This window comes from Carlito syrichta, unplaced genomic scaffold, assembly GCF_000164805.1.
Source record: "Carlito syrichta isolate Samal-C Ts95f unplaced genomic scaffold, Tarsius_syrichta-2.0.1 Scaffold131333, whole genome shotgun sequence".
NCBI lineage: Eukaryota > Metazoa > Chordata > Mammalia > Primates > Tarsiidae > Carlito > Carlito syrichta.
The window spans coordinates 110,619-132,059 of record NW_007075429.1 but is presented as its reverse complement, the minus strand read 5'-3'; the positions used below and the strand labels follow the sequence as shown (position 1 = coordinate 132,059).

At 42.9% G+C, this 21,441-nt stretch overlaps 1 protein-coding gene across 1 annotated transcript in view; it reads left to right on the top strand.

The window, feature by feature from the left end:
• The first annotated feature begins 221 nt into the window (after positions 1–221).
• Positions 222–21,441, top strand: part of ARMC8 (armadillo repeat containing 8) — a 107,878-nt gene continuing 86,658 nt past the window's right edge. Inside the window, exon 1 of the mRNA XM_008049279.2 lies at positions 222–344. Within this exon, the coding sequence (XP_008047470.2) occupies positions 342–344 (3 nt within the window). The 5' untranslated portion in view covers positions 222–341. The remainder of the gene's footprint in view (positions 345–21,441) is intronic.

Sequence of the window (21,441 nt, the reverse complement as noted above, 5' to 3'; positions counted from 1 at the left end):
GGCTTCTCCCGGGGCGGCGGGTGTGGACGCCCCTCCGCCCTGCCCTGCCCCGGCTGGGAGGTCGCGGCTCCAGTCGAGGGACCTGCATGCTCCCTGCGCCGGAATTCCTCAATCAGACGTTGAAGGGGGCAGAAGTGCCATTTCCCCACTGTTGAAAGAGGGGGACGCGTTGACGTGCGAGGAAGTAACACCTGTTTTTTCTAAAAGTACAAAAAAAAAAAAAAAAAGAAGACAACGTTCACCTTTCACTATGTTGCTCTTGAACCAGGACCAGGAGTGAAAGTTACTGGGAGATAACTCCGAAGGATTTTGCAACCCATTCGAGCTGTCCGACTCTGAGAATGGTCAGTTTCCCAGTGTTTCATTTGCTGTTGTTGGAATCAAGCAGGCCAGGACCCTTGACCGGCTTTGGATTGGGAGCCAGGCTGCTGCTGAGAGAGTAGTGGGATTCTAGGTGGCTTGTCGGGTCCCACAGTCTTGTTACTCCAGCCGATTTCTTTTGTCTTCCCGACGTCTCTCACAAACACACCTACCTGAGAGCACCTAGGACATTTGCTGGTGGCTCAGGCTCAGAGCCATGTCGCAGATTGCACCCTCGAAAAGACTTAAGTTGACAGAATAATTTGATGTGGAGAGGCTGTCAACAAATTTGTTCCCTGATCCATTTCTCAGTACTTTTTGTTATTTTAAACTTCCACGAGGGGAAGACTGTTCACCTAAGTATTGAATCAGATTAGCCCCTGACTCCACCCCTGACTACAATACCCAGGAATGTTTTGTGGGAGGGCAAGCCAGTGAGTTTTCCCTCAGTATATTTCAGAAGCTGTTTTCATTTCCCCCTTAATTATGTCATTGAGTTATCAGTTATTGTTCAGTTCACTAGAAACTTCTTATTGTACATTGTGAACTCGTGTGAGATTAACACTTTTCATTTATTTCTCTTCCTTGTTGAATGTTTTCTGCTTATTTTGTTTAAAAACATCTTGAAGAGTATTTTCTACATCTAGTTAGGATTTGCTTTAGTCCTGGTTCCATTGGGGGCTTAATCTGAAAGGTTTCCACAGTCCCAAAGTTTGGTCTGTGATATCTTCAGTCCTAGAGCCTTGGGAAATCATAGCTTTGGATAAATGATCTGAATGCTTAATCTCACCGATTTCACTAATTTAAGACCTTACTCTGAAAGTACTACACAGGACATCATATTTTGAAATGCAAACTAGAACAAGAAATTTGAATCAGAAATTATCTTAAGTGGCTGATTCCTTTAATAAGCTACCTGCTGAGTACTGGTTATGTACAAAGTCCTGTGTTCTGTTCTTTAGGAAAGACAAGGATGAAATCAGAAATGCCTTAAGGAGCTCCTGGTCTGGATGATGACTCTAGAACTTGATCAACATCGTTGGGAGGCGGGATTCTAGTTGTTTTCAAGGATTTCCATCCAAGGCCCTGATGCCTTCTCTCCATGAGATCTCATTTACTCTCCTAACTGTACCCGATCACACATCTGATGGCCGGACTTGACTTTTCTTCTCCATCTAGTCTTCAGTCTTCAGTTATGCGGATGTCACCCCTCACTTCCAACCAAGAAAACACTCCTCCTAAGATGAATTAGTCCTGAATTCTCCGTTTCTGTTGTTTATCTTTCACTGATCACTCACTGTTAAACCTCCTGAATCGTCTTTGACTCTTCCTCTTTCGTGCCTGTATGTCTAGTCGGTCGTTAAGCTCTGTTGCTTCTCTATTCTTTATTTTCTCACATCTTTGTGTTCTCATGGCCACCCTCATTCAAGACCTTATTGTTTTGTGCCTGCACTGCCATAGTGTCCCTTTAATTATTCTTTACTGCCTCTGGTGTCTTAGTCTCTGAGTTCAAGTCCATTTCCACGTTGATTTTCCTGAAGAACACTTTTGACAGCAACTCCTCTGATTCAATTCTTTAGTGCGTTTCTGCTGCTGACAGGCAGAAAGATGGACACGTTTCTATTGAGCTTCGGATTTAAGATTCTTTATCTTCTGCACGAAGCTTCTATCCCATATCAGCTGACTTCCTCAGTTGAAGAGATACTAGGTTCTTCCAAGTTTCAGTAAAATCTTATTGTCTGCCTGCTCACCTGTACACAGGAATTTTTGCTTTGAATGTGTTTATTCCCTATATACAACTAGAACTTCTGTCATTTGTCAGGCATGGCCTTGGGTGTGGGAAACAGTGGTCGGGTACACAGTCTGCCTCTGTCGTTTGGAGATTTTAGCCTAATGAGAATAATAGTCAACTCGTCATGCAGTTGTTTGTGAGTGGTGATTAGTATTATGAATGAAATACATAGGGTGCTGTTCAACCATGGCATGGAAGAGACAAATTTTATATGGCGGGCAAGGAGAAGGGCTAGGGAGGGTTTCCCTGAAGAGGTGACACTGAGCTGAGAGTTGCCGGATGAGTAAGAACGAACTAGAAAAAGTGCCAGAAGAGCATTTCAAGCAAAGGAAACTGCTTCTGCAGAGGCCTTAAGTAATTGTCATATCTTAACTTCTTAGGGAATAAATTAATTCAGAGGTAAGTACTTGACCTTTCTTGTTTCTAACCCCACTAATACTTATAATAAGCCAGGCGTGGTGGCTCAAACCTGTCATCTCAGCATTTTGGGAGGCTGAGGTGAGGGGATTGCCTGAGCCCACGGGTTCGACAATACCCTGGGCCACTTAGTGAGACCTCATTTCTGCAATAAATCCATAAAAAAATTAGTTGGATGTGGTAGCTCGTGCAGTGCCTGTAATTCTGGCTACTTGGAAGGCTCAGATGGAAGGATCGCCTGAGCCCAGCAGGTCTACGCTGGGGTGGCTGCGAGCGTGCCACCGCACTCCAGCCTGGGCAATGGAAAGACTCCAACTCAGAAAGAAAAGAAAAAAACAACCCTTGTGATACTGTGTCCTGCAAATGCTCAGTGAGTGTTTGAATTCTCTGTTTTAGGGGGTTGGACAGATTCTCCATCTCTCTTTCTAGATTACACCATGATCACCCCATCCCTCTTTGGTGTGCATTTAGCATTGGAACCTCACCGTTTTCAACAAATTTTTACGTTCCTTTCATGCCTTTGATACTTTTGGATTATTTTATGTTGATTGCATTTATTATAACTTTTTATTTGGAAGCAACTAGTGAGTCACAGGAAGTTGAAAAGAGTACAGAGAGGTTCCTGTGTACACTTCACCAAGTTTCCCTGTTGGTTAAAAATCAACATAGTGATGCAATATCAAAACCAGGACGTTGATACTGGTATAAGTACGTATATATTTCTGTATCATTTTATCACATGTGTATATTTGTGTAACTGTTATCACTATCAAGATGCAGAACTATTCCCTCACCACAAAGATCTCTCTCATGTGACTTGTTTATAGTTGCACCTACCCCCACCCCCTTATCCTGAATCCCTAGCAACCATTCATCTGTTCTTCTCCATAATTTTGCCATTTTCTGAAATATTGCATAATGGAATCATAGAGTATGTGATTTTTGAGATTGGTTTTTGTCAGCATGATGCTTTTAACATCCCTCCAAGTTGTTGCATTTATCAATAGTTTGTTCTTTTTTATTCCTAGGTAGTATTTCATGGTATGGATGTACCTCAGTTTGTTTACCCACTTACCTATTGGGCATTTTGGTTGTTTCCAGTTTTGGCTACTGTACACTGCTATGAATAATCACATACAGGAGTAGACATAATTTGTCATATCTCTGATCTCCATGCCCAGGGGATGCAATTGCTGGGTCATATGATGATATGTGTTTAGTTTTGAAAGAAACTGACAAACTTTTCCAGAGTGGCTTTACCATTTTGTATTCCTACAACTTATATATGAGATACTCTGTTGCTCTGCATCCTCACCACTGTTAGTTTTCTTTTTAAAATTTTAACAGTTCTACTAAGTGTGTAGTGAATGCTCATCACCTTAATTTGCATTTCTCTAATGATCACTAATATTGAAAACCTGTTCATTGCTTCTTTGACTTAAAAAAATGTCCTTTGGTGAAATATTTATTCATGTCCTTCTCCTCACTTTCTAGTTGAACTGTTTGCTTCTCGAATGTTGTATTTTGAAAGGTCTTATATGTTTTAGATATGAGTCTTTTGGAAGATAGTTGTCTATAATATTTTCTTCTAGTCTGTAACTTGTCTTCATCCTCTTAACCATAGGTTAGAAAATGAACCTTGATCTGGACCTCACACCTTATGCAAAAAATAACTCAAAATGAATAATAGATTTTGTCATAAAACATGAAATAAAACTTACACAATGAAATAGGAGAGGCCAGGCTTGGTGGCTCAGTGTGTAATCCCAGCACTTTGGGAGGCCGAGGAGAGTGGATTGCCTGAGCCCCCAGGTTCAAGACCCGCCTGGGCAACTTGGCAAGACCTCATCTCTACAATAAATCAAAAATAAGCCGGGCGTGGTGGTGCGTGCCTGTAGTTCCGGCTACTTGGAAGGCTGAGGCGGAAGGATTGCCGGAGCCCAGCAGGGTGAGGCTGCGGTGGCTGGGAGCGTGTCACTGCACTCTAGTCTGGGCAACAGAGTAAGACTCTGACTCAAAAAAAAAGAAAAAAGAAAAAGAAAAAAAAAGAAACAGGAGAGAATCTGTGAAACTTTGGATTTGGTGAAGAATTCTTAAACTTAATGTCAAAAGTATGACCTATTAAATAATTGATCATTTGGACTTTGTCAAAATGAAAATGTGTGTCTTGTGAAAGACCCTGTTAAGAGGATGGTCATATTACCTGTAATAGTTTGAGAAAGGCAAGGTAACAAATTGTCTTTGAATCACTGTAGGCTAATATAAATATAGACAGTCAAGGCATTTGTTTTAATTGACTTCTTCACAATCTTTTCCCAGTGCCACGATTCCTTTCTTTCAAGCAGCTGTTAGAACTGCATAGTATATTTTAACTCTGATATTCCTTGATTTTGTTCTGTTCTCTGTGGTTATAAGCATTTTGTTGGCTCTGTCTATAGCTGCTTATTTATTGTTATTTGAATTGGCGTCTCACTCTGTCACCCAGGTTGGAGTGCAGTGGTACACTCATGGCCACCCTGGTGTCGAACTGCTGGGCTCCGGCGATCCTTCCACCTCAGCCTCTCAAGTAGCCATGCTACAGGCGCGTGCTACCACGCCCGGCTAATTTTCGATTTATTGTAGAGACGAGGTCTCACCAAGTTGCCTGGTCTGGTCTCGAACCCGTGGGCTCAGGGAATCCACTCGCCTCAGCCTCTCAAAATACTGGGGTTATAGACTGAGCCACTATGCCCGGCCCACTTACTGATTTACTGTCTTATATGGACCAGTGACGATAATTGAAACATAAACTTTCTGTGAAGTTAAACTCACTATAACATCATTTTGGCCTCCCTTGGTTTTTTTTTTTTGAGTCGGAGTCTCACTCTGTCGCCCAGACTGGAGTGTAGTGGCCACTCCCGGCCACCGCAGCCTCGACCTGCTGGGTTCCGGCGATTCTTCCACCTCAGCCTTCCAAGTAGCTGGAACTACAAGCGCGCGCTACCATGCCTGGCTCATATTTGATTTATTGTAGAGATGAGGTCTTGCCAAGTTTCCCAGGCGGGTCTTGAACCCGCAGGCTCGGGCAATCCACTCACCTCAGCCTCCCAAAGGCGTGGGATTACAGGCTGAGCCACCAAGCCCGGCTGTACAGCACATTTTAAAGTTTGCCATCAGTTTCCAAAGCACCAGTAAGCACAAAGTATGTCAGTAGGTGGTCCTTAAAGGAACTCATCATTGTGAACTTTTGAATCTGTGGTGGCAATGTATGAAAAATGGAAGGTGCTCATTGTATGTTTCTGGACATCTTGCTGTGTCTTTAAGAAAAGATAGATGAGTGCTCAAGAAGTCTTTTAAATTCTATCTAGAACCAGAAATACATTTGTGTAAGGTCTTCAGATTTCACTTGGAGCTTTCCTGTGGCCTCCTATTCTCATTAACCTTCCTGTCCTTCCTGTCACCTCCTATTCTCATTAAATTTTTACTTACTTAGTGCCAGTAGCCAGGAATGTCAGTGATTGTGGCTTGTGTTTTTCTTTTCTATCTTTTTTTTTTAGTTGGAGTCTCACTTCTTCACCCAGGCCAGAGTGCAGTGTCGACCTGCTGGGCTCCGGTGATCCTTCCGCCTCAGCCTTCCAAGAAGCCGGAACTACAGACGTGTGCTACCAAGTCTGGTTATTTTTTATTTTATTGTAGAGATGAGGTCTCACCAAATTGCCCGGGCTGGTATTGAACCCCCGGGCTCAGGCAATCCTCTCGCCTCAGCCCCCCAGAGTGCTGGGATTACAGGCTGAGCCACTGTATGTTTTTCAACTCTGACCTGGCCATTTTTTTTTTTTTGAATTGTAGTGTCACTCCATCACCCAGACTGGAGTGCTGTGGCACGCTCATGGCCACCTCAGTGTTGACCTGCTAGGTTCAGGTGACCCTTCTGCCTCAGTCTTCCAAGTAGCTGGAACTACAGTAGCTGGAACTATAGGTGGAACTACCACACCGGGCTCATTTTTGATCGATTGTAGAGATGAGGTCTTGCCAAGTTGCCTGGGCTGGTCTCGCACCCTTGGGCTCAGGCGGTCCACTCGCCTTGGCCTCCCGAAGTGCTGGGATGACAGGCTGAGCCACCGAGCCCAGTCTGGCCATTGTTTTTGCAGTTCCATCTGTCACGTTGACTTCTGGGTAAGGGTATGGCATCATGTGACAGGACAGAGTTCCTGCTGCTCTCTGGAAATTGGAGAACGGCTGCCTTCACTGAACAGTGGCACTGTGATCTCTGGGCCTGCTTAGGTGGAAATTAAAGGGGTTGCAAGCAAGAACAGCGTTACAGAAACATCTGCCCCCTTGTCTTTTCCTTCGAGGAAAACTGTTTTGCCTTCATTATGTGATATTGGAAGAATGAAAGAGTCACATTGTTTAGCCTAGCACAGTGTGTATTGAGAGGAGGGGGACTGTTGGGACAGTATTATGTTTTGTGCTGAGCATTAGAAGTTGTGGTCCTAGGCCAGGCGTGGTGGCTCACGCCTGTCATCCTAGCACTTGGGGATGCCGAGGTGAGAGGATTGCCTGAGCCCATCAGCTGGTTCGAGACCAGCCTGAGCAACTTGACGAGACCTCATCTCTACAATAAATCAAAATTTAGCTGGTCGTGGTGACACGTGCTACAGTTCCAGCTACTTGGAAGGCTGAGGTAGAAGTATTGCCTGAGTCCAGCAGGTCAAGGCTGCAGTGGCCAGGAGTGTGCCCCACTGCACTCCAGCCTGGGCGACAGTGAGACTCTGACTCAAAAGAATAATTCTGGTCAGCATATACATGCTTCTTTTGCCTCTGGATGTTTTTAAGAATTGGTTACACTTTCAAAAGCTCTGAAGGAGACTGATGGCATAAGGCAACTACAGAGAAGGCAGAGAGAGTTGTAAAGACCGTCACGAGCTGTGGTCTCCTGAGAGGTGACAGGTAGGAGAGGAACATATTAGGGGAGCCAGTAGGAAAAATGAGTCTCCCTTGGGACATGCTGAGTTGGAAGTGTTTCCAGACACCCATTTGGAGGTTTCCAACCAGCAGTTGGATGTAAAGGCAGAGTGCCTACATTTGGGGTCATGGTGATTTTTGGAGTCATCAACATATTGGTTACTGGTTTTTAGCCTGTTAAGGATATGCATCTCGGCACCCTCTTCCCAGAAGAATATGCATGTGCCTTGAGAATCACAAAATTTCAAGAGGTTGGCGGATTCCCTGAAACCCCAGGTCAGTCCTGGGTTAACACCTTTACTTGTCCCAATGTCAAAGGACATACACAGCGCAAAAAAAAAAATTTTTTTTTTAGAAAGCAGGATTTATTGAGAAGACAGAAAAGCTCGCACAGTGGGAGGGGCCCGCAGGGGTTGCCCCACAGCAAAATTTGAAAATCATCGTGAATTATTCTGGAATGGTATAAGCATTGTAGCAACAAGGGCTTAAAACTCATGTGAGGTTTATGTGTGGCACTTGTTTCTGAAGGGCTATAATTTTTCTTACCCAGAGTACGGCAGTGATCTCCTGCAAGGTGTACTGTGTCCACAGGAAGGGCTTTGTTAGCAGGCCTGGGGTGCACAGCTGGAGATCCCCAAAAACTAGGACTGAGTAAGGCAACTGTGGGTCTAACCAGAGGCAAGTGGCACAGACACATTAGAAGAGGCTTACGATCTTGCCATGATTGTCCCAGGCTACGTTAAGAGTGACAGGTTGGACAGATCCTGAGTGGAAAGCGAATACACCAACTCCTGAAGTGACTGGCTGAGTTTAAGTCAAGCACCATGGATAGTTCCAAGGCAAGGATATCACTGTGTCTAAGATGCTGAAGCCAATGAATGTGTCTAAGATGCTGAAGCCTTGACATCAGGGAGGCAGCTGACCCCTCTAGATAGTTCTGCTCTTGAGATGTGCCATGAAAGATGACAGCCAGGATCTCTCTGTTATTACATGACTGCAATCTTAAATAATAATTTAAACTGTTCTTACGACCACACCCACATCTGAATAGCCTTACTTTGTTGTTATGTCAGGATTGAGAAGGAGGCACTTGAGTGCATCCTCGTGGCTTTTGTGGGCTGTCTGATCATCTTGGGAGGCATCTCAGTGAACCTCAGTCCATCTGAGAAAAACTTGGTCACAACCCTCATCACTTGGTCCATGCTGCCCAGAGATGGTTTTGTTCCCTTGGACTTCCAGAGTGTGCTGCTTTGTTCCATGGGTTCTTAGCTCATTGACCTCTACGCAGAGGGATCTCTTCTGCTCCTCAGCTCAAGAATCTTCCTCAACATTGAAGAATAAATGAATTTAATAGTAAGACGAAACCATCAAGATCTGGAACCATGTAGCTGTCTGTTACTTGTGCCATACTGAACGTGGATTAACATGGTAATAGGACTTTTTTAGAAGCTTGAGTGCTAATTTGCTTTCCGTTTCTGTAACCACCAAAGCATGTTTATAGTAATTGTTAATAACTTACATGGACAATGGAAATATATTATCACATTAAAAACTCGTTATAGAGCCAGGTGCAGTGCTGTGTACCTGTAGTCCCATCTACTTGGGAGGATTGCTAGTGGCAGCCTGGACAGCATAGTGAGACTCCATCTCTAAAACAAAGCAAAACAAAATAAATAAAAAACAACTCTAGAAAAAGTAAAGGCTTCTCCTCATATCCCTTTTAATCTAACTGTGCTCCGGCTTTTCTGTTATGGAAAAAAAAAAATTCTCATTGTGCGAATATAAAATCATGAAATCCTGCCTGGAAGAAACTTCAGATAATCTTTAGTTCAAGCTTGTCATTTTTTTAATTGAAGAAAACTTAGAACTGGAGAGGCTGACTTGTCTGCTGTCATATAAAGTGTCAGTCAGATCTCTAAACTCCCACATTTTAAAAACAAAATTGAATGCACAGCCATATATTTTAGTATTTTATTTTGAAATTTTATAATCACTGATATTTATTTATTTATTTATTTACTTTAGTCCAAGTCTCACTCTGTCACCCAGGCTGGAGTGCAGTGGCATGCTCATGGCCACTGCAGCCTCAACCTGCTGGGTCCAGGCAATCTTGCGATCTTTCTGCTTCAGCCTTCCAAGTAGCTGAAATTACAGGTGTGCATCACCATGCCAGGCTAATTTTTTTTTTTATTTATGTAGGGACACATTCTCACCATGTTGCCCAGGCTGGTTTCGAACCCATGGGCTCAGGCAGTCACCTTGCCTCAGCCTCCCAAAGTGCTAGGGTTGAAGGCATGAGCCACTGCACCCTACTATTATTTATTTTTAATACATTTGTTAAAATGTAAAGTCTGCTTTTCATTTATTTACTGACAAGTCAGGTTTTCCTCTTGTGCAAATTTATTAAATTAAAGCAGTATTTTTTGGTATTTTCATGATTGTGTTTGTGAAATTGAAGCAGATTACATTTCAGTCATCTTAATAGCCTTAAGTATGTTACATTCTACACTGATGAACTAACATTTTCAAAAATTTCCAAAGTTACCAGAGGTTACAGAAAAGCAGGACTTTGATTAATTTGAGAAGGGAGTATGTTGTGAGACACTAGAAATACTGAAGAGTGAATCCCATGAGAAAAATTTTTTTCACCCCCCCATTTTTATCTTAGTTTAGTTCAGTTCAGTTTAGAGTTAGGGTCTCACTGTGTCACCTCAGCTGGAGTGCAGTGGTGTGATCATGGTTTGCTGCAACCTCAACCTACGAGACTCAGGTACTCCTTCAACCTTGGCTGCCTGAGTAGCTGGGGTGACTGGTGTATGCCACCACACCCAGTTAGTTATTTTTTTTTTTTTTATGTAGAGGCCACGTCTGGCTACGCTGCCCAGGCTGGTCTCAAGCTCCTGGGCTCAAGCAATCTTCCTTCATTGGCCTCCCAAACTGCTGGGATTATAGGCATGAGCCATCACACCAGCCTCATTTTTATTTTATGTATTGTTATTATTATGATTTATTTACTTGTTTTTTGAGTTGGAGGCTCCCTCCATCTCCCAGGCTGGAGTGCAGTGGCATGCTCACAGCCACCCCAGCATTACCTGTGGGGCTCAGGTGATCCTTCCGCCTCAGCCTTCCAAGTAGATGGAACTGCATTTATTGTAGAGATGAGGTCTTGCCAAGTTGCCCAGGCAGTTCCCTCACCTCGGCCTCCCAAAGTGCTGGGATTACAGGCCTGAGCCATCGTGCCTGGCCTATGTATTATTTTTAATTGTATATATTGTTCTTCTGTTTTTCTTTTTTAGTCAGAATCTCACTCTGTCATCCAGGCTGGAGGGCAGTGGCATACTCCCATATACTGCAGCCTCTACCTGCTGGGCTCCTGTGATCATTCTGCTTAGCTTTCCAAGTAGCCGGAACTACAGGCGCGTGCTACCACACCCGGCTAATTTTTGATTTATTGTAGAGATGAGGTCTCACCAAGTTGCCCGGGTGCGTCTCGAACCCGTGCAGGCTCAGGCAATCCTCTCGCCTTGGCCTCACAAAGTGCTGGGATTACAGGCTGAGCCACCGAGCCCAGCTCTTTTTTTTTTTGAGTTGGAGTCTCACTCTGTCGCCCAGACTGGAGTGCTCGACCTGCTGGGCTCCGGTGATCCTTCTGCCTCAGCCTTCCGAGTAGCCGGAATTATAGGCATGCACTACCATGCCTGGCTGATTTTTGATTTATTGTAGAGATGAGGTCTCGCCAAGTTGCCCAGGCAGGTCTCGAACCTGCGGGCTCAGGCAATCCACTCACCTCAGCCTCCCAAAAGTGCGGGATTACAGGTTGAGCCACCGAGCCCGACTCTTTTTTTTAAGTCAGAGTCTCAGTGTCACCCGGGCATGAGTGCAGTGGCTTTCTCATGGCTACTGCAGCCTCAACTTGTTGGGTTCAGGTGATCCTTCTATCTCAGCCTTCCAAGTAGCTGGAACTGCCACCATACTTGGCTAATTTTTTGATTTATTGTAGAGTCAAGGTCTTGCCAAGTTACCCAGGCTGGTCTTGGAATCTCTGGGCTCAGGCAGTCCCTCACCTCCACCTCCCAAGGTGCTGGGATTACAGGCATGAGCCACCGCACCTGGCTTTCGTTTTTATTTTAGATCCAGAGGGTACACATGTATGCTTGTTACGTGGACATATTGTGTGGTGGTGGAGATTGGGTCTCAGTTGGCCCATTCCCCAGATAATGAACATTATACCCAATAGGCAATTTCTGTGTCCCCCGTGTCTATTATTTCCTCTTCCAGCCATTTGACTTCTGCATATAAGAGAACATGCAGTGTTTGGTTTTCTGGTTTTGCGTCAGTTCGTTTAGGGTGATGATCTCCAGCTCTATCCATGTTGCTGCAGAGGACACGATTTCATTTTTCTTTGTGACTGCGCAGCATTCCATGGTGTATATATACCACATCCTCCTTATCCAGTAAGTTGTTATTGGGCACTTAAGTTGATTCCATGATTTTGCTGTTGTGAGTAGTGCTGCAGTAAATATGCCCATATAGATATCTTTTTCATGTGTTGATTTATTTTCCTTTGGGTAAATCTCTAGTAGTAGGATTGCTGGGTCACATGTAATTCCACTTTTATTTTTTTGAGAAATCTCCAGATTGTTTTTCATAGAGGTTGAACTAGTTTATAATGTCACCGACAGTAAATGAGTGTTCCTTTTTCTCCACAACCACACCAGCATCTGTTGTTCTTTGACTTTTTAATCATGGCCATTCTGATTGGTGTGAGGCGATATCTCATTGTGGTTTTAATTTGCATTTCTCTAATGCTTAGTGATGTTGAGCGTTTTTTCATACATTTGTGGACTGCTTGTGTGTCTTCTTGAGAAGTGACTATTCACGGCCTTTGCCCACTTTTGATGGGGTTATTTGTTTTTGTCATGTTTAGTTGTTTGAGTTCCTTGTAGATTCTGGATATTAGCCCTTTGTCTGAGGTATAATTTGTAAATATTATCTCCTCTTTGGTAGATTTTCTGTTTATTATTTGTTTTGCCATGCAGAAGCTTTTTTGTTTAATTCAGTCCCATTTGTCTATTTTTGTTGCTTTTAGGGTCTTCATCATAAATTATTTGCCTAGCCCATCACCCAGGCTGGAATACATTGCATGCTCCCAGCCACCGCAGCCTTGACCTGCTGGGCTCTGGTGATCCTTCTGCCTCAGCCTTCCAAGTAGCCGGAACTACAGGCGTGCGCCCGGCTAATTTTTGATTTACTGTAGAGATGAGGTCACACCAGGTTGATCTCAAACCCGCGGGCTCAGTCACTCCTCTCACCTCAGCCTCCCAAAGTGCTGGGATTATAAGCTTGAGCCACCGCACCTGGCTGGTGAAACTATTTAGTTTCAGTTCTTACACTTAAATCTTTAATCCATCTTGAGTTAATATTTGTATATGGTGAGGGATAGAGATACAGGTTCATTCTTCTGCTTATGGCTAGCCAATTTTCCCAACACCATTTACTGAATAGAGTGTCCTTTCCCCATTGTTTATTTTTGTCAGCTTTGTCAAAGATCAGTTGGTTGTAGGCATGTGGTTTTATTTCTGGATTGTCTAATCTGTTACATTGATCTGTCTGTTCTTGTACCGGTGCCATGCTGTTTTAGTTACTATAGCCTTATAGTATAATGTGAAGTTGGACAATATGAGGCTCTTTTTTGTTCCATATAAAAATTTTTTTTCAAGCAGAGTTTATTAAAGAAAGAAGAGAGAAAAGAAAGGGAGACATGCCGGAACTTGCACGGGCGAGAAAAACCTCACTTTTGCTCTTTGCAATCCCATATAAATTTTAAGATTTTTTTTTTCTGGTGTTGTGAGGAATAAAGTTGGTGTTTTGATTGGGATTATGTTGAATCTGTAGATAGCTTTGGGCAGTATGGTCATTTTAATTATACTGATTCTTCTGATCCAAGAACATGGGATGATCTTCCATTTATGTAGTCTGATTTCTTTCATCATTGTTTTGTAGTTCTCCTTGTAGAGATCTCTCACCTCCTTAGTTAGTTATGTTCCTAGATATCATATTTTATTTTATTTTGTGTGGTTAGTATGAATGGGGTTAAACTATTTATTTGGTTCCTGGCTTGAGTGTTGTTGGTGTGCAAGAGCGCTACAGGTTTTTGCACATTGGTTTTGCATCCTGAGACTTCACTGAAGTTGTTTGTGAGGTCTAGAAGCTTCTTGGAGAGTCTTTAGGGTTTTCTAGGTAAACAGCCATGTCATCTGTGAACATGGATAGTTTGACTTCCTCTTTGCCGTTTTGGATGCCTTTTATTTCCTTCTCTTGCCGGATTGCTCTTGCTAGGACTTCCAGTATATGTTGAACTAGAGCGGTGAGAATGGACATCTCTGTCTTGCGCCTGTTCTGAGGGGGAAATGTTTTCAGCTTTTCCCAGTTAAGTCTGATGTCGGCTGTGGGGTTGTCCTGTATGGCTCCTATTATTTTGAGATAAGTTTCCTCCATGCCTAGTGTATTGAGGGTTTTTATCAGGAAGGGATGTTGGATCTTATTGAATGTCTTTTCTGTATCTACTGAGATGATCATATGGTTTTTATTTTTGCTTTTGTTTATGTGGCGGATCATGCTTATTGATTTGTGAATATTGAAGCATTCTTGCATCCCTGGAATAAAGCCCACTTGATTGTGATGGGCACTTTTTTTTATGCTGTTGAATTCAGTTTGCTAGTATTTTGTTGAGAATTTTTGCATCTAGGTTCATCAGGGAAATAGTTTCTTTTTAAAAAATTGTGTGTGTGTGTGCGTGTGTGTATGTACGTGTGTGTGTATGTCCTTGCCTGATTTTGGTATCAGTGTGATACTGGTTTCATTGAATGAAACCAGTTCTTTTTTGTACAAGGGGGACCCAAAAAACCCTGTGCTTTTTGAAATAAAAGTTGTGTATTTATTACATGTTTAAACTTCAGTCACCTTCAAAGTACTTTCCATTTGATGCAACACACCTATCGAGACTCTTTTTCACTGCTCAGGACAGTTTTTGAACTTGTCCGTTTTGATGCTTCTTGCTGCTTGTGCCGCTCTTTGTTTCATCTCTTCCACATCGTCCGAACATTTCCCCCCGAGGACTTTTTTCATCCAGGAGACACAAAAAGTGCTGCTCAGGGTGAGGGGCGGTGAGAGGGAGGGCGGCGCGTGCGCGTCTTGCCGCTTCTGGTCAAGAACTGCTGAAACACTCACATGGTGTGGTCGGGTACGCTGTCATGGTACACAGTGACCTGTTTGCTGCAGCTCAGGACATTTCTTCTGCAAATTATTGATGTGGCCTTCTCAAAGCTTCCAGGTAAAACTAGTTGACCATTTGGTCCAGGGGAACAAATTCCGAGTACGCTGCAAGGGGCCTGCCTTCTAAAAGATAATTCTGGTTTTTCCCTCCTTGCACATCTGATAAAATTTGGCAGGGAATTCATCTGGCCTTAGGCTTTTTTTGTTGTTGAAAGACCTTTTTTTAATGACTGATTTAATTTCATTGCTCGTTACTGGTCTATTCGAGGTTTCTGTTTCTTCCTTTTTCAGTCTTGGGAGGTTTTATGTTTCCAGGAATCTACCCATTTTTTCTGGGTTTCCAGTTTGTTGCCATAGAGGTGTTCATAGTAGTCTCTGATGGTCTTTTGTATTTCTGTGGTATTGGTTGTTATGTCACCTCTGTCATTTCTGATGGGATTTATTTGAGTCTTCTCTTTGTTCTCTTTTTTCTAGGTGGGTCTTGCTAGTTATCTGTCAGTTTTGTTTATTCTTTTGAAGAAGTGACTTTTGGATCCACTGAACTTTTGTTTTTTTTGGTCTCAGTCTCATTTAGTTCTGCTCTGATCTTTGTTATTTCTTTTCTTTGGCTAGCTTTAGGTTTAGATTGTTCTTACTTTTCTAGTTCTTTGAGGTATAAGGTTAAACTTTTGATTTCTGACCTCCCTCTTTTTGGTTGTAGGTGTTTAATGTTGTAAACGTTCCTCTCAGGACTGTTCTCGCTGTGTCTCAGGGTGTTGGTATGTCGTGTCACTACTTTGATTTGTCTCAACAAATTTTTTCATTTCTGCCTTAATTTCATTGTTTACCCAAGGGCCACTCAGGAGTGAGTTGTGTAGTTTTGGGAACTGAGAAAAAACTTAAGGATAAAAATAGTTGCAAAGACGACTATGTAAGGGGTCTAAAAGAAATTCAATTTTAAATCTGATCAAGTTGTAATGGGGCCAGAAGTTTACAAGAATACAAAGAGCAAAACAAAATAAAGCCAAAAAACAAAAACACACCTGTCAAAATTTTGAATTTTTAGTAGTGCTTGGCTATTCTGATTTTTTTCTCCTTTTAATTTTGGAATACAGAAGAAAGGCATGGTAGCTGTCTGCAAGTAAACATTCTGTCTTTTTTGATGGTATTGTTCCGCATGGAGGCAGATTCCCCCCTAAAACTAGGAAAGTGTTGTGTAGAAATTAGTTTCATCTACTAGTGAAAAGAACTCTGCCAGAGAAATGCCATACCTCACCAGAACTCCTCAGGAAGCAGTCGGACAGTGTTTAAGGTTTTGTGTCTTTCATGACTTCAGAAGAACAGCCAGAACAAAGGGAAGGGCATGTGACTTGACATTTTGACACAGCTTAGAAAATGCCACTTTTAAAATATTGATTTCTGATATTCTGAATTGTGGCAGTGTTTATCTATCCAGGGATATCTAAGTGTCCCTGGGCTTTAAAATGAACAGTTGCAATTTTTTTACTGATCTGAGCAATTCTTTACTTACTGGCATCTTAGTAAATGGTCACAGTGACTAAAGGAAGTATCTTTTGGGCTGAGGATTTTGGTTTTGTTTTGTGCTGGGAATAGGAAAGAGATTCTGGGGCTCCCAGGTGACTGGAATGCCCAGAAGGGCTTCAGTTCATGGCCCCGTCCTGTCAGGCTCACATACTCCTGCTCCTCTTGCATATAGTTTGTGGCACCTCCTTGGCTCTCCTGAAATGAAATTCATAAGTAGTTTAGTTTTCCTCATGGGTAATTTTTTAAAAGTTGGCATAAGGTTCCAGCTGTAATAAGGGAGAAAGACAGGAAAGTAATTTATATTGTAATTTGAATGGATAAATATTCAGGTTCCACTACGCTAGAAAGAAGTAATAAAGTAGGGTCTATCTGCAGATATCTGTAATATGGTTGTGAATATGACAGTTACTCTGCAGACTGGTAAAGGTATGTTGTAATGGCTATTTAAATACAGTACATTTTGTTTGCTTGTTCTCAAAGTCTCATTGTGTCCCCCAGGCTGGGGTGCGGTGGCGTGCTCACAGCTCACCCAGCCTCAACCTTCTGGGCTCAGGCGATCCTTCTGCCTCAGCCTTCCAAGTAGTTGGGACTACAGGTGCATGCCCCCATGCCTGGCTGATTTATTTTTAGTTTTTTTCTTTCGTAGAGACAAGGTCTCACTATGTTGCCCAGGCTGGTCTTGGACCCCTGGCCTCAAGCAGTCTTCCCACCCTGGACTCCCAGAATGCTGGGATTATAGGTATGAGCCACTGTGCCCAGCCAATAAACGGTATTTTTAATGTTATTTTATGTTAAAAATGGTACTTTTACTTTATGAAATGAGCGACTTTTGGTAAAATTCCTAGTAAGACCAAGTACAACCTTTTTAAAATTCATATGGGAGTTGCATTTTTGGGAAATTGACTGTACATTAAAATGGTACAAAACATATTTTGTGTTTATATGTAAAATGGAATTAGAGTCTGGATTCAGATGATTATTAAGAGTTTTTTTTGCCTACATGATGGGATGGTGGAAAGTTGTGGAATATGGGCCTGTTGTCCCAGGGCGTCTGGCATATTTAGCCCTTGCCCACTGGATATCAGTAGCACATGTTGTCATTGTGGCAGCCAGAGTCACTTCTCCATATTTACAGAATGGATCCTGGGGAATAGCTCTGCCCTGATGAGAGCTCCTGAGAGCATGGGGCTTTCTGAGTGGTATGTGTGACTTAGTGTCCACTCCTTTCTCACTTCCACTTCCCCTGGCCCGGCATCATGTGACAGCGTACTTAAGAGTACAAGGACTCGGAAACACAATGTCTGTTCACCATCTTCCCCATGCTGCATATGACCCTTTACTGTCGTGTCTCACTTATTTGCTATGTTCATTGCTTTTTATCTTTCTCCCCTTGCTGACCTGTAAACTCTGCAAGAATGTGCTTTTTTCTCTTGGTATTTTGTCCATTGTCTAGAATAGTGTCTGTGTAGCTGTGTAAATACTTGTTGACCAGCTGAATTAAATAATATAGCCTCAGCATTGTTTTGTGTTCCCAACGGTATACTCCACCGTAATATTAAGTTACACGTTATTTCCCAGATGCCTCAGTGATTCAGAGCCCGCTGCATGTGTTGTGCCCAGTGCCTGGAGTCCTTATTCTTTTTCCCTCCCTTTTTGGCCAGGTGAATCAATTCTGGTCTTTCGGATCATTCATCCTCACTGCTTAACCATTACCTTCCACCCCACCCTTAAACTTCAGTTAATTGTATCCTCAGCTTTCTTTTTACTTTTTTTTACTTTTATGGCTACACTTAATCCCTTGTTACGCTTTCACTCCTAACTTACATGCTTACATGTGTGTTTCCTTTCTGTGTTATGAAGAATAAGGACTCTTCCCAGCACTTAGCAAAAAGCCTGGTAAGTTAATGATACTCACAAGTTGAATTTTAGCCTGAAATAGATTTAAAACAATACTTACAGAGTTCAAACATACTGTTTTGTGTTTGTGTTTCTTTCATCTCTCCCCAAACCAGGATTTTCTCTGATTGTGCTGAATTATGAACAGTTTTATCTTGAAGTTCCTAGTAGTTTGTGGAGTAATTAAATATATTAAATTTTAATTGGCAATCACTGGTTTAAACATTTATTTCTTAGGGGATCAGAATAATGCCCCATTGAGAATTATAATACTATTTGAATTTCTAAAGAACACATGAATGAAATGAATAAATAGATATGAAAATGCTTTGTAAACTGTAACATACTAAACAAGTGTATTGATGTGTATTTACTTCCTGCTAAGAATTTAGCTTGGTCTGAGAGTAAGCCGCTATCAGATGAGGACAAGTATCTTTGAATAATTAGGCTTTAACCATGAATATAAATATGAATATGAATATGAGAGGGCTGTTAGTGCACTTGTCAAAGCAATTATCTTTGCCTTAGCTGCTTAAAGCAACATTTATCATCTCAGTTCTATAGGTTAGGAGTACAGGTGTGGCTCAGCTGGCGCCTCTGGCCCATGCTTTCTTCTGAGGTTACAGCCAGGGTGTCAGCAGGTGTCACAGTCCCATCTGAAGGCTCATTTCAGGAGAATCCAAGTCCAGGCTCACTCATGGTTGTTGGCAAGATTGAGTTCCAGGCCATGTGAGCCTCTCTATAGGGTAACTCACAGCCTGACAACTAGCTTCTGTCAGAGAAGCGAGGGGTGTATGTAGTTGGGGAGAACTCTGACATTTCTAAAATGGCATCTCATTTCCTTTGCTGCATTCCATTTGCTGGAACCAAGTTCCAGCTAGGCCTAGGCCTCACAAGGTTGGGGTGGGTAGGGGAGGGTGCAGGGGAGAGAATGGGGGTGATGGAGGGATTGCACAAGGACTTGACTACCAGGAGGTAGAGATCAGGGGGACATCTCAGAGGCTGCCTGTCACAGATGATCACCTTAATCCAAGGAAAATTGCTCCCATATTATGCTTCTCCACAATGAATACATTACCCGTTGCTGTTTTTGTTTTCCTGAAAGGAGAAATTTGCTTCAAACTTCTCTCCAGCTCTCTTATTCATGCTTCTGTGCATTTAATTGTACTGGAGAAAAACACAGCCATGCTGACTGGTTTCACTTAATATTCACAAACCTGAAGCGGACCCTTGGTGCTCCCTGGCGGTCCTGGCACATTTTCGCAGCCCATTCATGGTCACATTTCTTTTCCTCTGTCTAAACACTACTTATATCCCCCCTTTTTATTTTCACAAAATAGCAGTGATCTGAAGAGAACGTTCACAGGCTCTCACCACCGTGTCCGCCCAGTTACCTCCCTCTGGTTGTGGTGCTGTCCGTGTTCTCCCTCAACTATTCATAAATGCTGTTCCAGAAGTTCACTTGCTCCGCATGCAGCATCAGGTTTTCTTCTCTGTGAAAAACTTTCCATCAGTGAATATGCTTGCTCTAATTTATTCCATCTTAAAAAACAATCTCTCCAGACGCTACTTCTTTCCTTCTTGCCCTGTTTCACTCTTTGTTACGGTGAAAGTGTTGAAAGAGTTGTCTGTACTAACTTTCTCTTGTTCCTCTTTTTCCATTTTCTCTCTTGACCATACTGCTGTTGTCAAGTTCACTGATATGACCACCATGTTCCTAAATCCAGCAGTCAGGTCAAGTCACCATCTTAGTTACACTGAGGTTCGACATAGTTGGTTGCTCCCTTCTTGAAATGTTTTGGACATGGTGTCCTGGATTTTTTCCCACCACAGTCGCCGCTTGCTTGAGCGCTTCAGAGTCTGATCTTCAGGTCTGGCTCTCTCCGTGCTCACACTCTCTTAGTGAATTCGTCCCGTTTTGTGTCGAGGCTGTCCTGTGTCATGTCTCTAGCCCACAACTTTTCTCCGAGCTAGGCTTATGTATCCACTGCCAGCTTGACATCCTCACTTGGAAGTCTGATAGGATTTTCAATCTTAACGTGTCCAAAACTGAACTTTTAATCTTCTCATCTTCTTACTCAAACCTACGCCTTCCACAGTCTTCCTCATCTCCAGCGCATGCCATGAAAATCAAAATCTTTACAGTGCCCAGCAAGGCTCTATTACCAGGGCTGTCCAGCGGAAAAATAATGCAAGCCACATATGTAATTTAAAATTTTTAAGCAGCTCTTCTCTCTCTCTCCCTCTCTTTCTCTCTCTCTCGTTGGGGTCTCAGTCTGTTGCCTAGGCTGGAGTTCAGTGGCACAATCACAACTCACTGCAACTTGGATCTCCTGGGCTCAGGCAGTCCTCCCTCCTTAGCTTACCAAGTAGCTGGGACTGCAGGTGCACACCGCCACACTTGGTTAATTTTTTAATTTTTTATATTTTTTTTTGTATAGGCAAAGTCTTATTATGTTGCCCAGGCTGGTCTCAAACTCCTGAGCTCAAGCAGTCCTCTCGTCTCAGCCCCTCAAAGTACTGAGATTATGGGAGTGAGCTACCACACCCAACCTTCAAATCATTCTTAAAAGTTTTTGAGTAACTGAATCAAGTACTGATTCTTAATTTAATTTCACTTGTACAAATAAGCATTTCACATTTCAGATGCCGTCAGAGACTGGTACGCATCATCATGCTGGACAGCGCAGCCCTCCGTCACCTGGCCCTGTCCTCCACCTCATTGCACACTGCTCGCTCTCGTGTTCGTTCTGCTCCAGCAGTAGTGACTTCCTGTTCCTTGATTATGGCAGACCCTTCCCATCTCAGAGCCTCTCCATCTGCTGTTCTTTTTGCCTTAAAGAACTCTGTCCCCCGCCTGGGCAGCAAGACCTCATCTCTACAATAAATCAAAAAATCAGCCAGGCGTGGTAGCGCGTGCCTGTAATTCCGGCTACTCGGAAGGCTGAGGCAGAAGAATCGTCGGAGCCCAGCGGGTCGAGGCTGCGGTGGCCGGGAGTGGCCACTGCACTCCAGTCTGGGCGACCGAGTGAGACTCTGACTCAGAAAAAAAAACCTCTGTCCCCAGGTGGGTGCATGACCTGCTCTTTCACCTTTTCCTGGCCTTTCCTAAAATGTCACTTTTTTAGTGGTGCCTTCCCTGATCAGCTTACTTAATATCTGTACCAGTTGCCTTCTCTCCCTAGCGCTTTTATGTCTAGACTGACTTCCTTTTTTTTTTTTTTTTTTTTTTG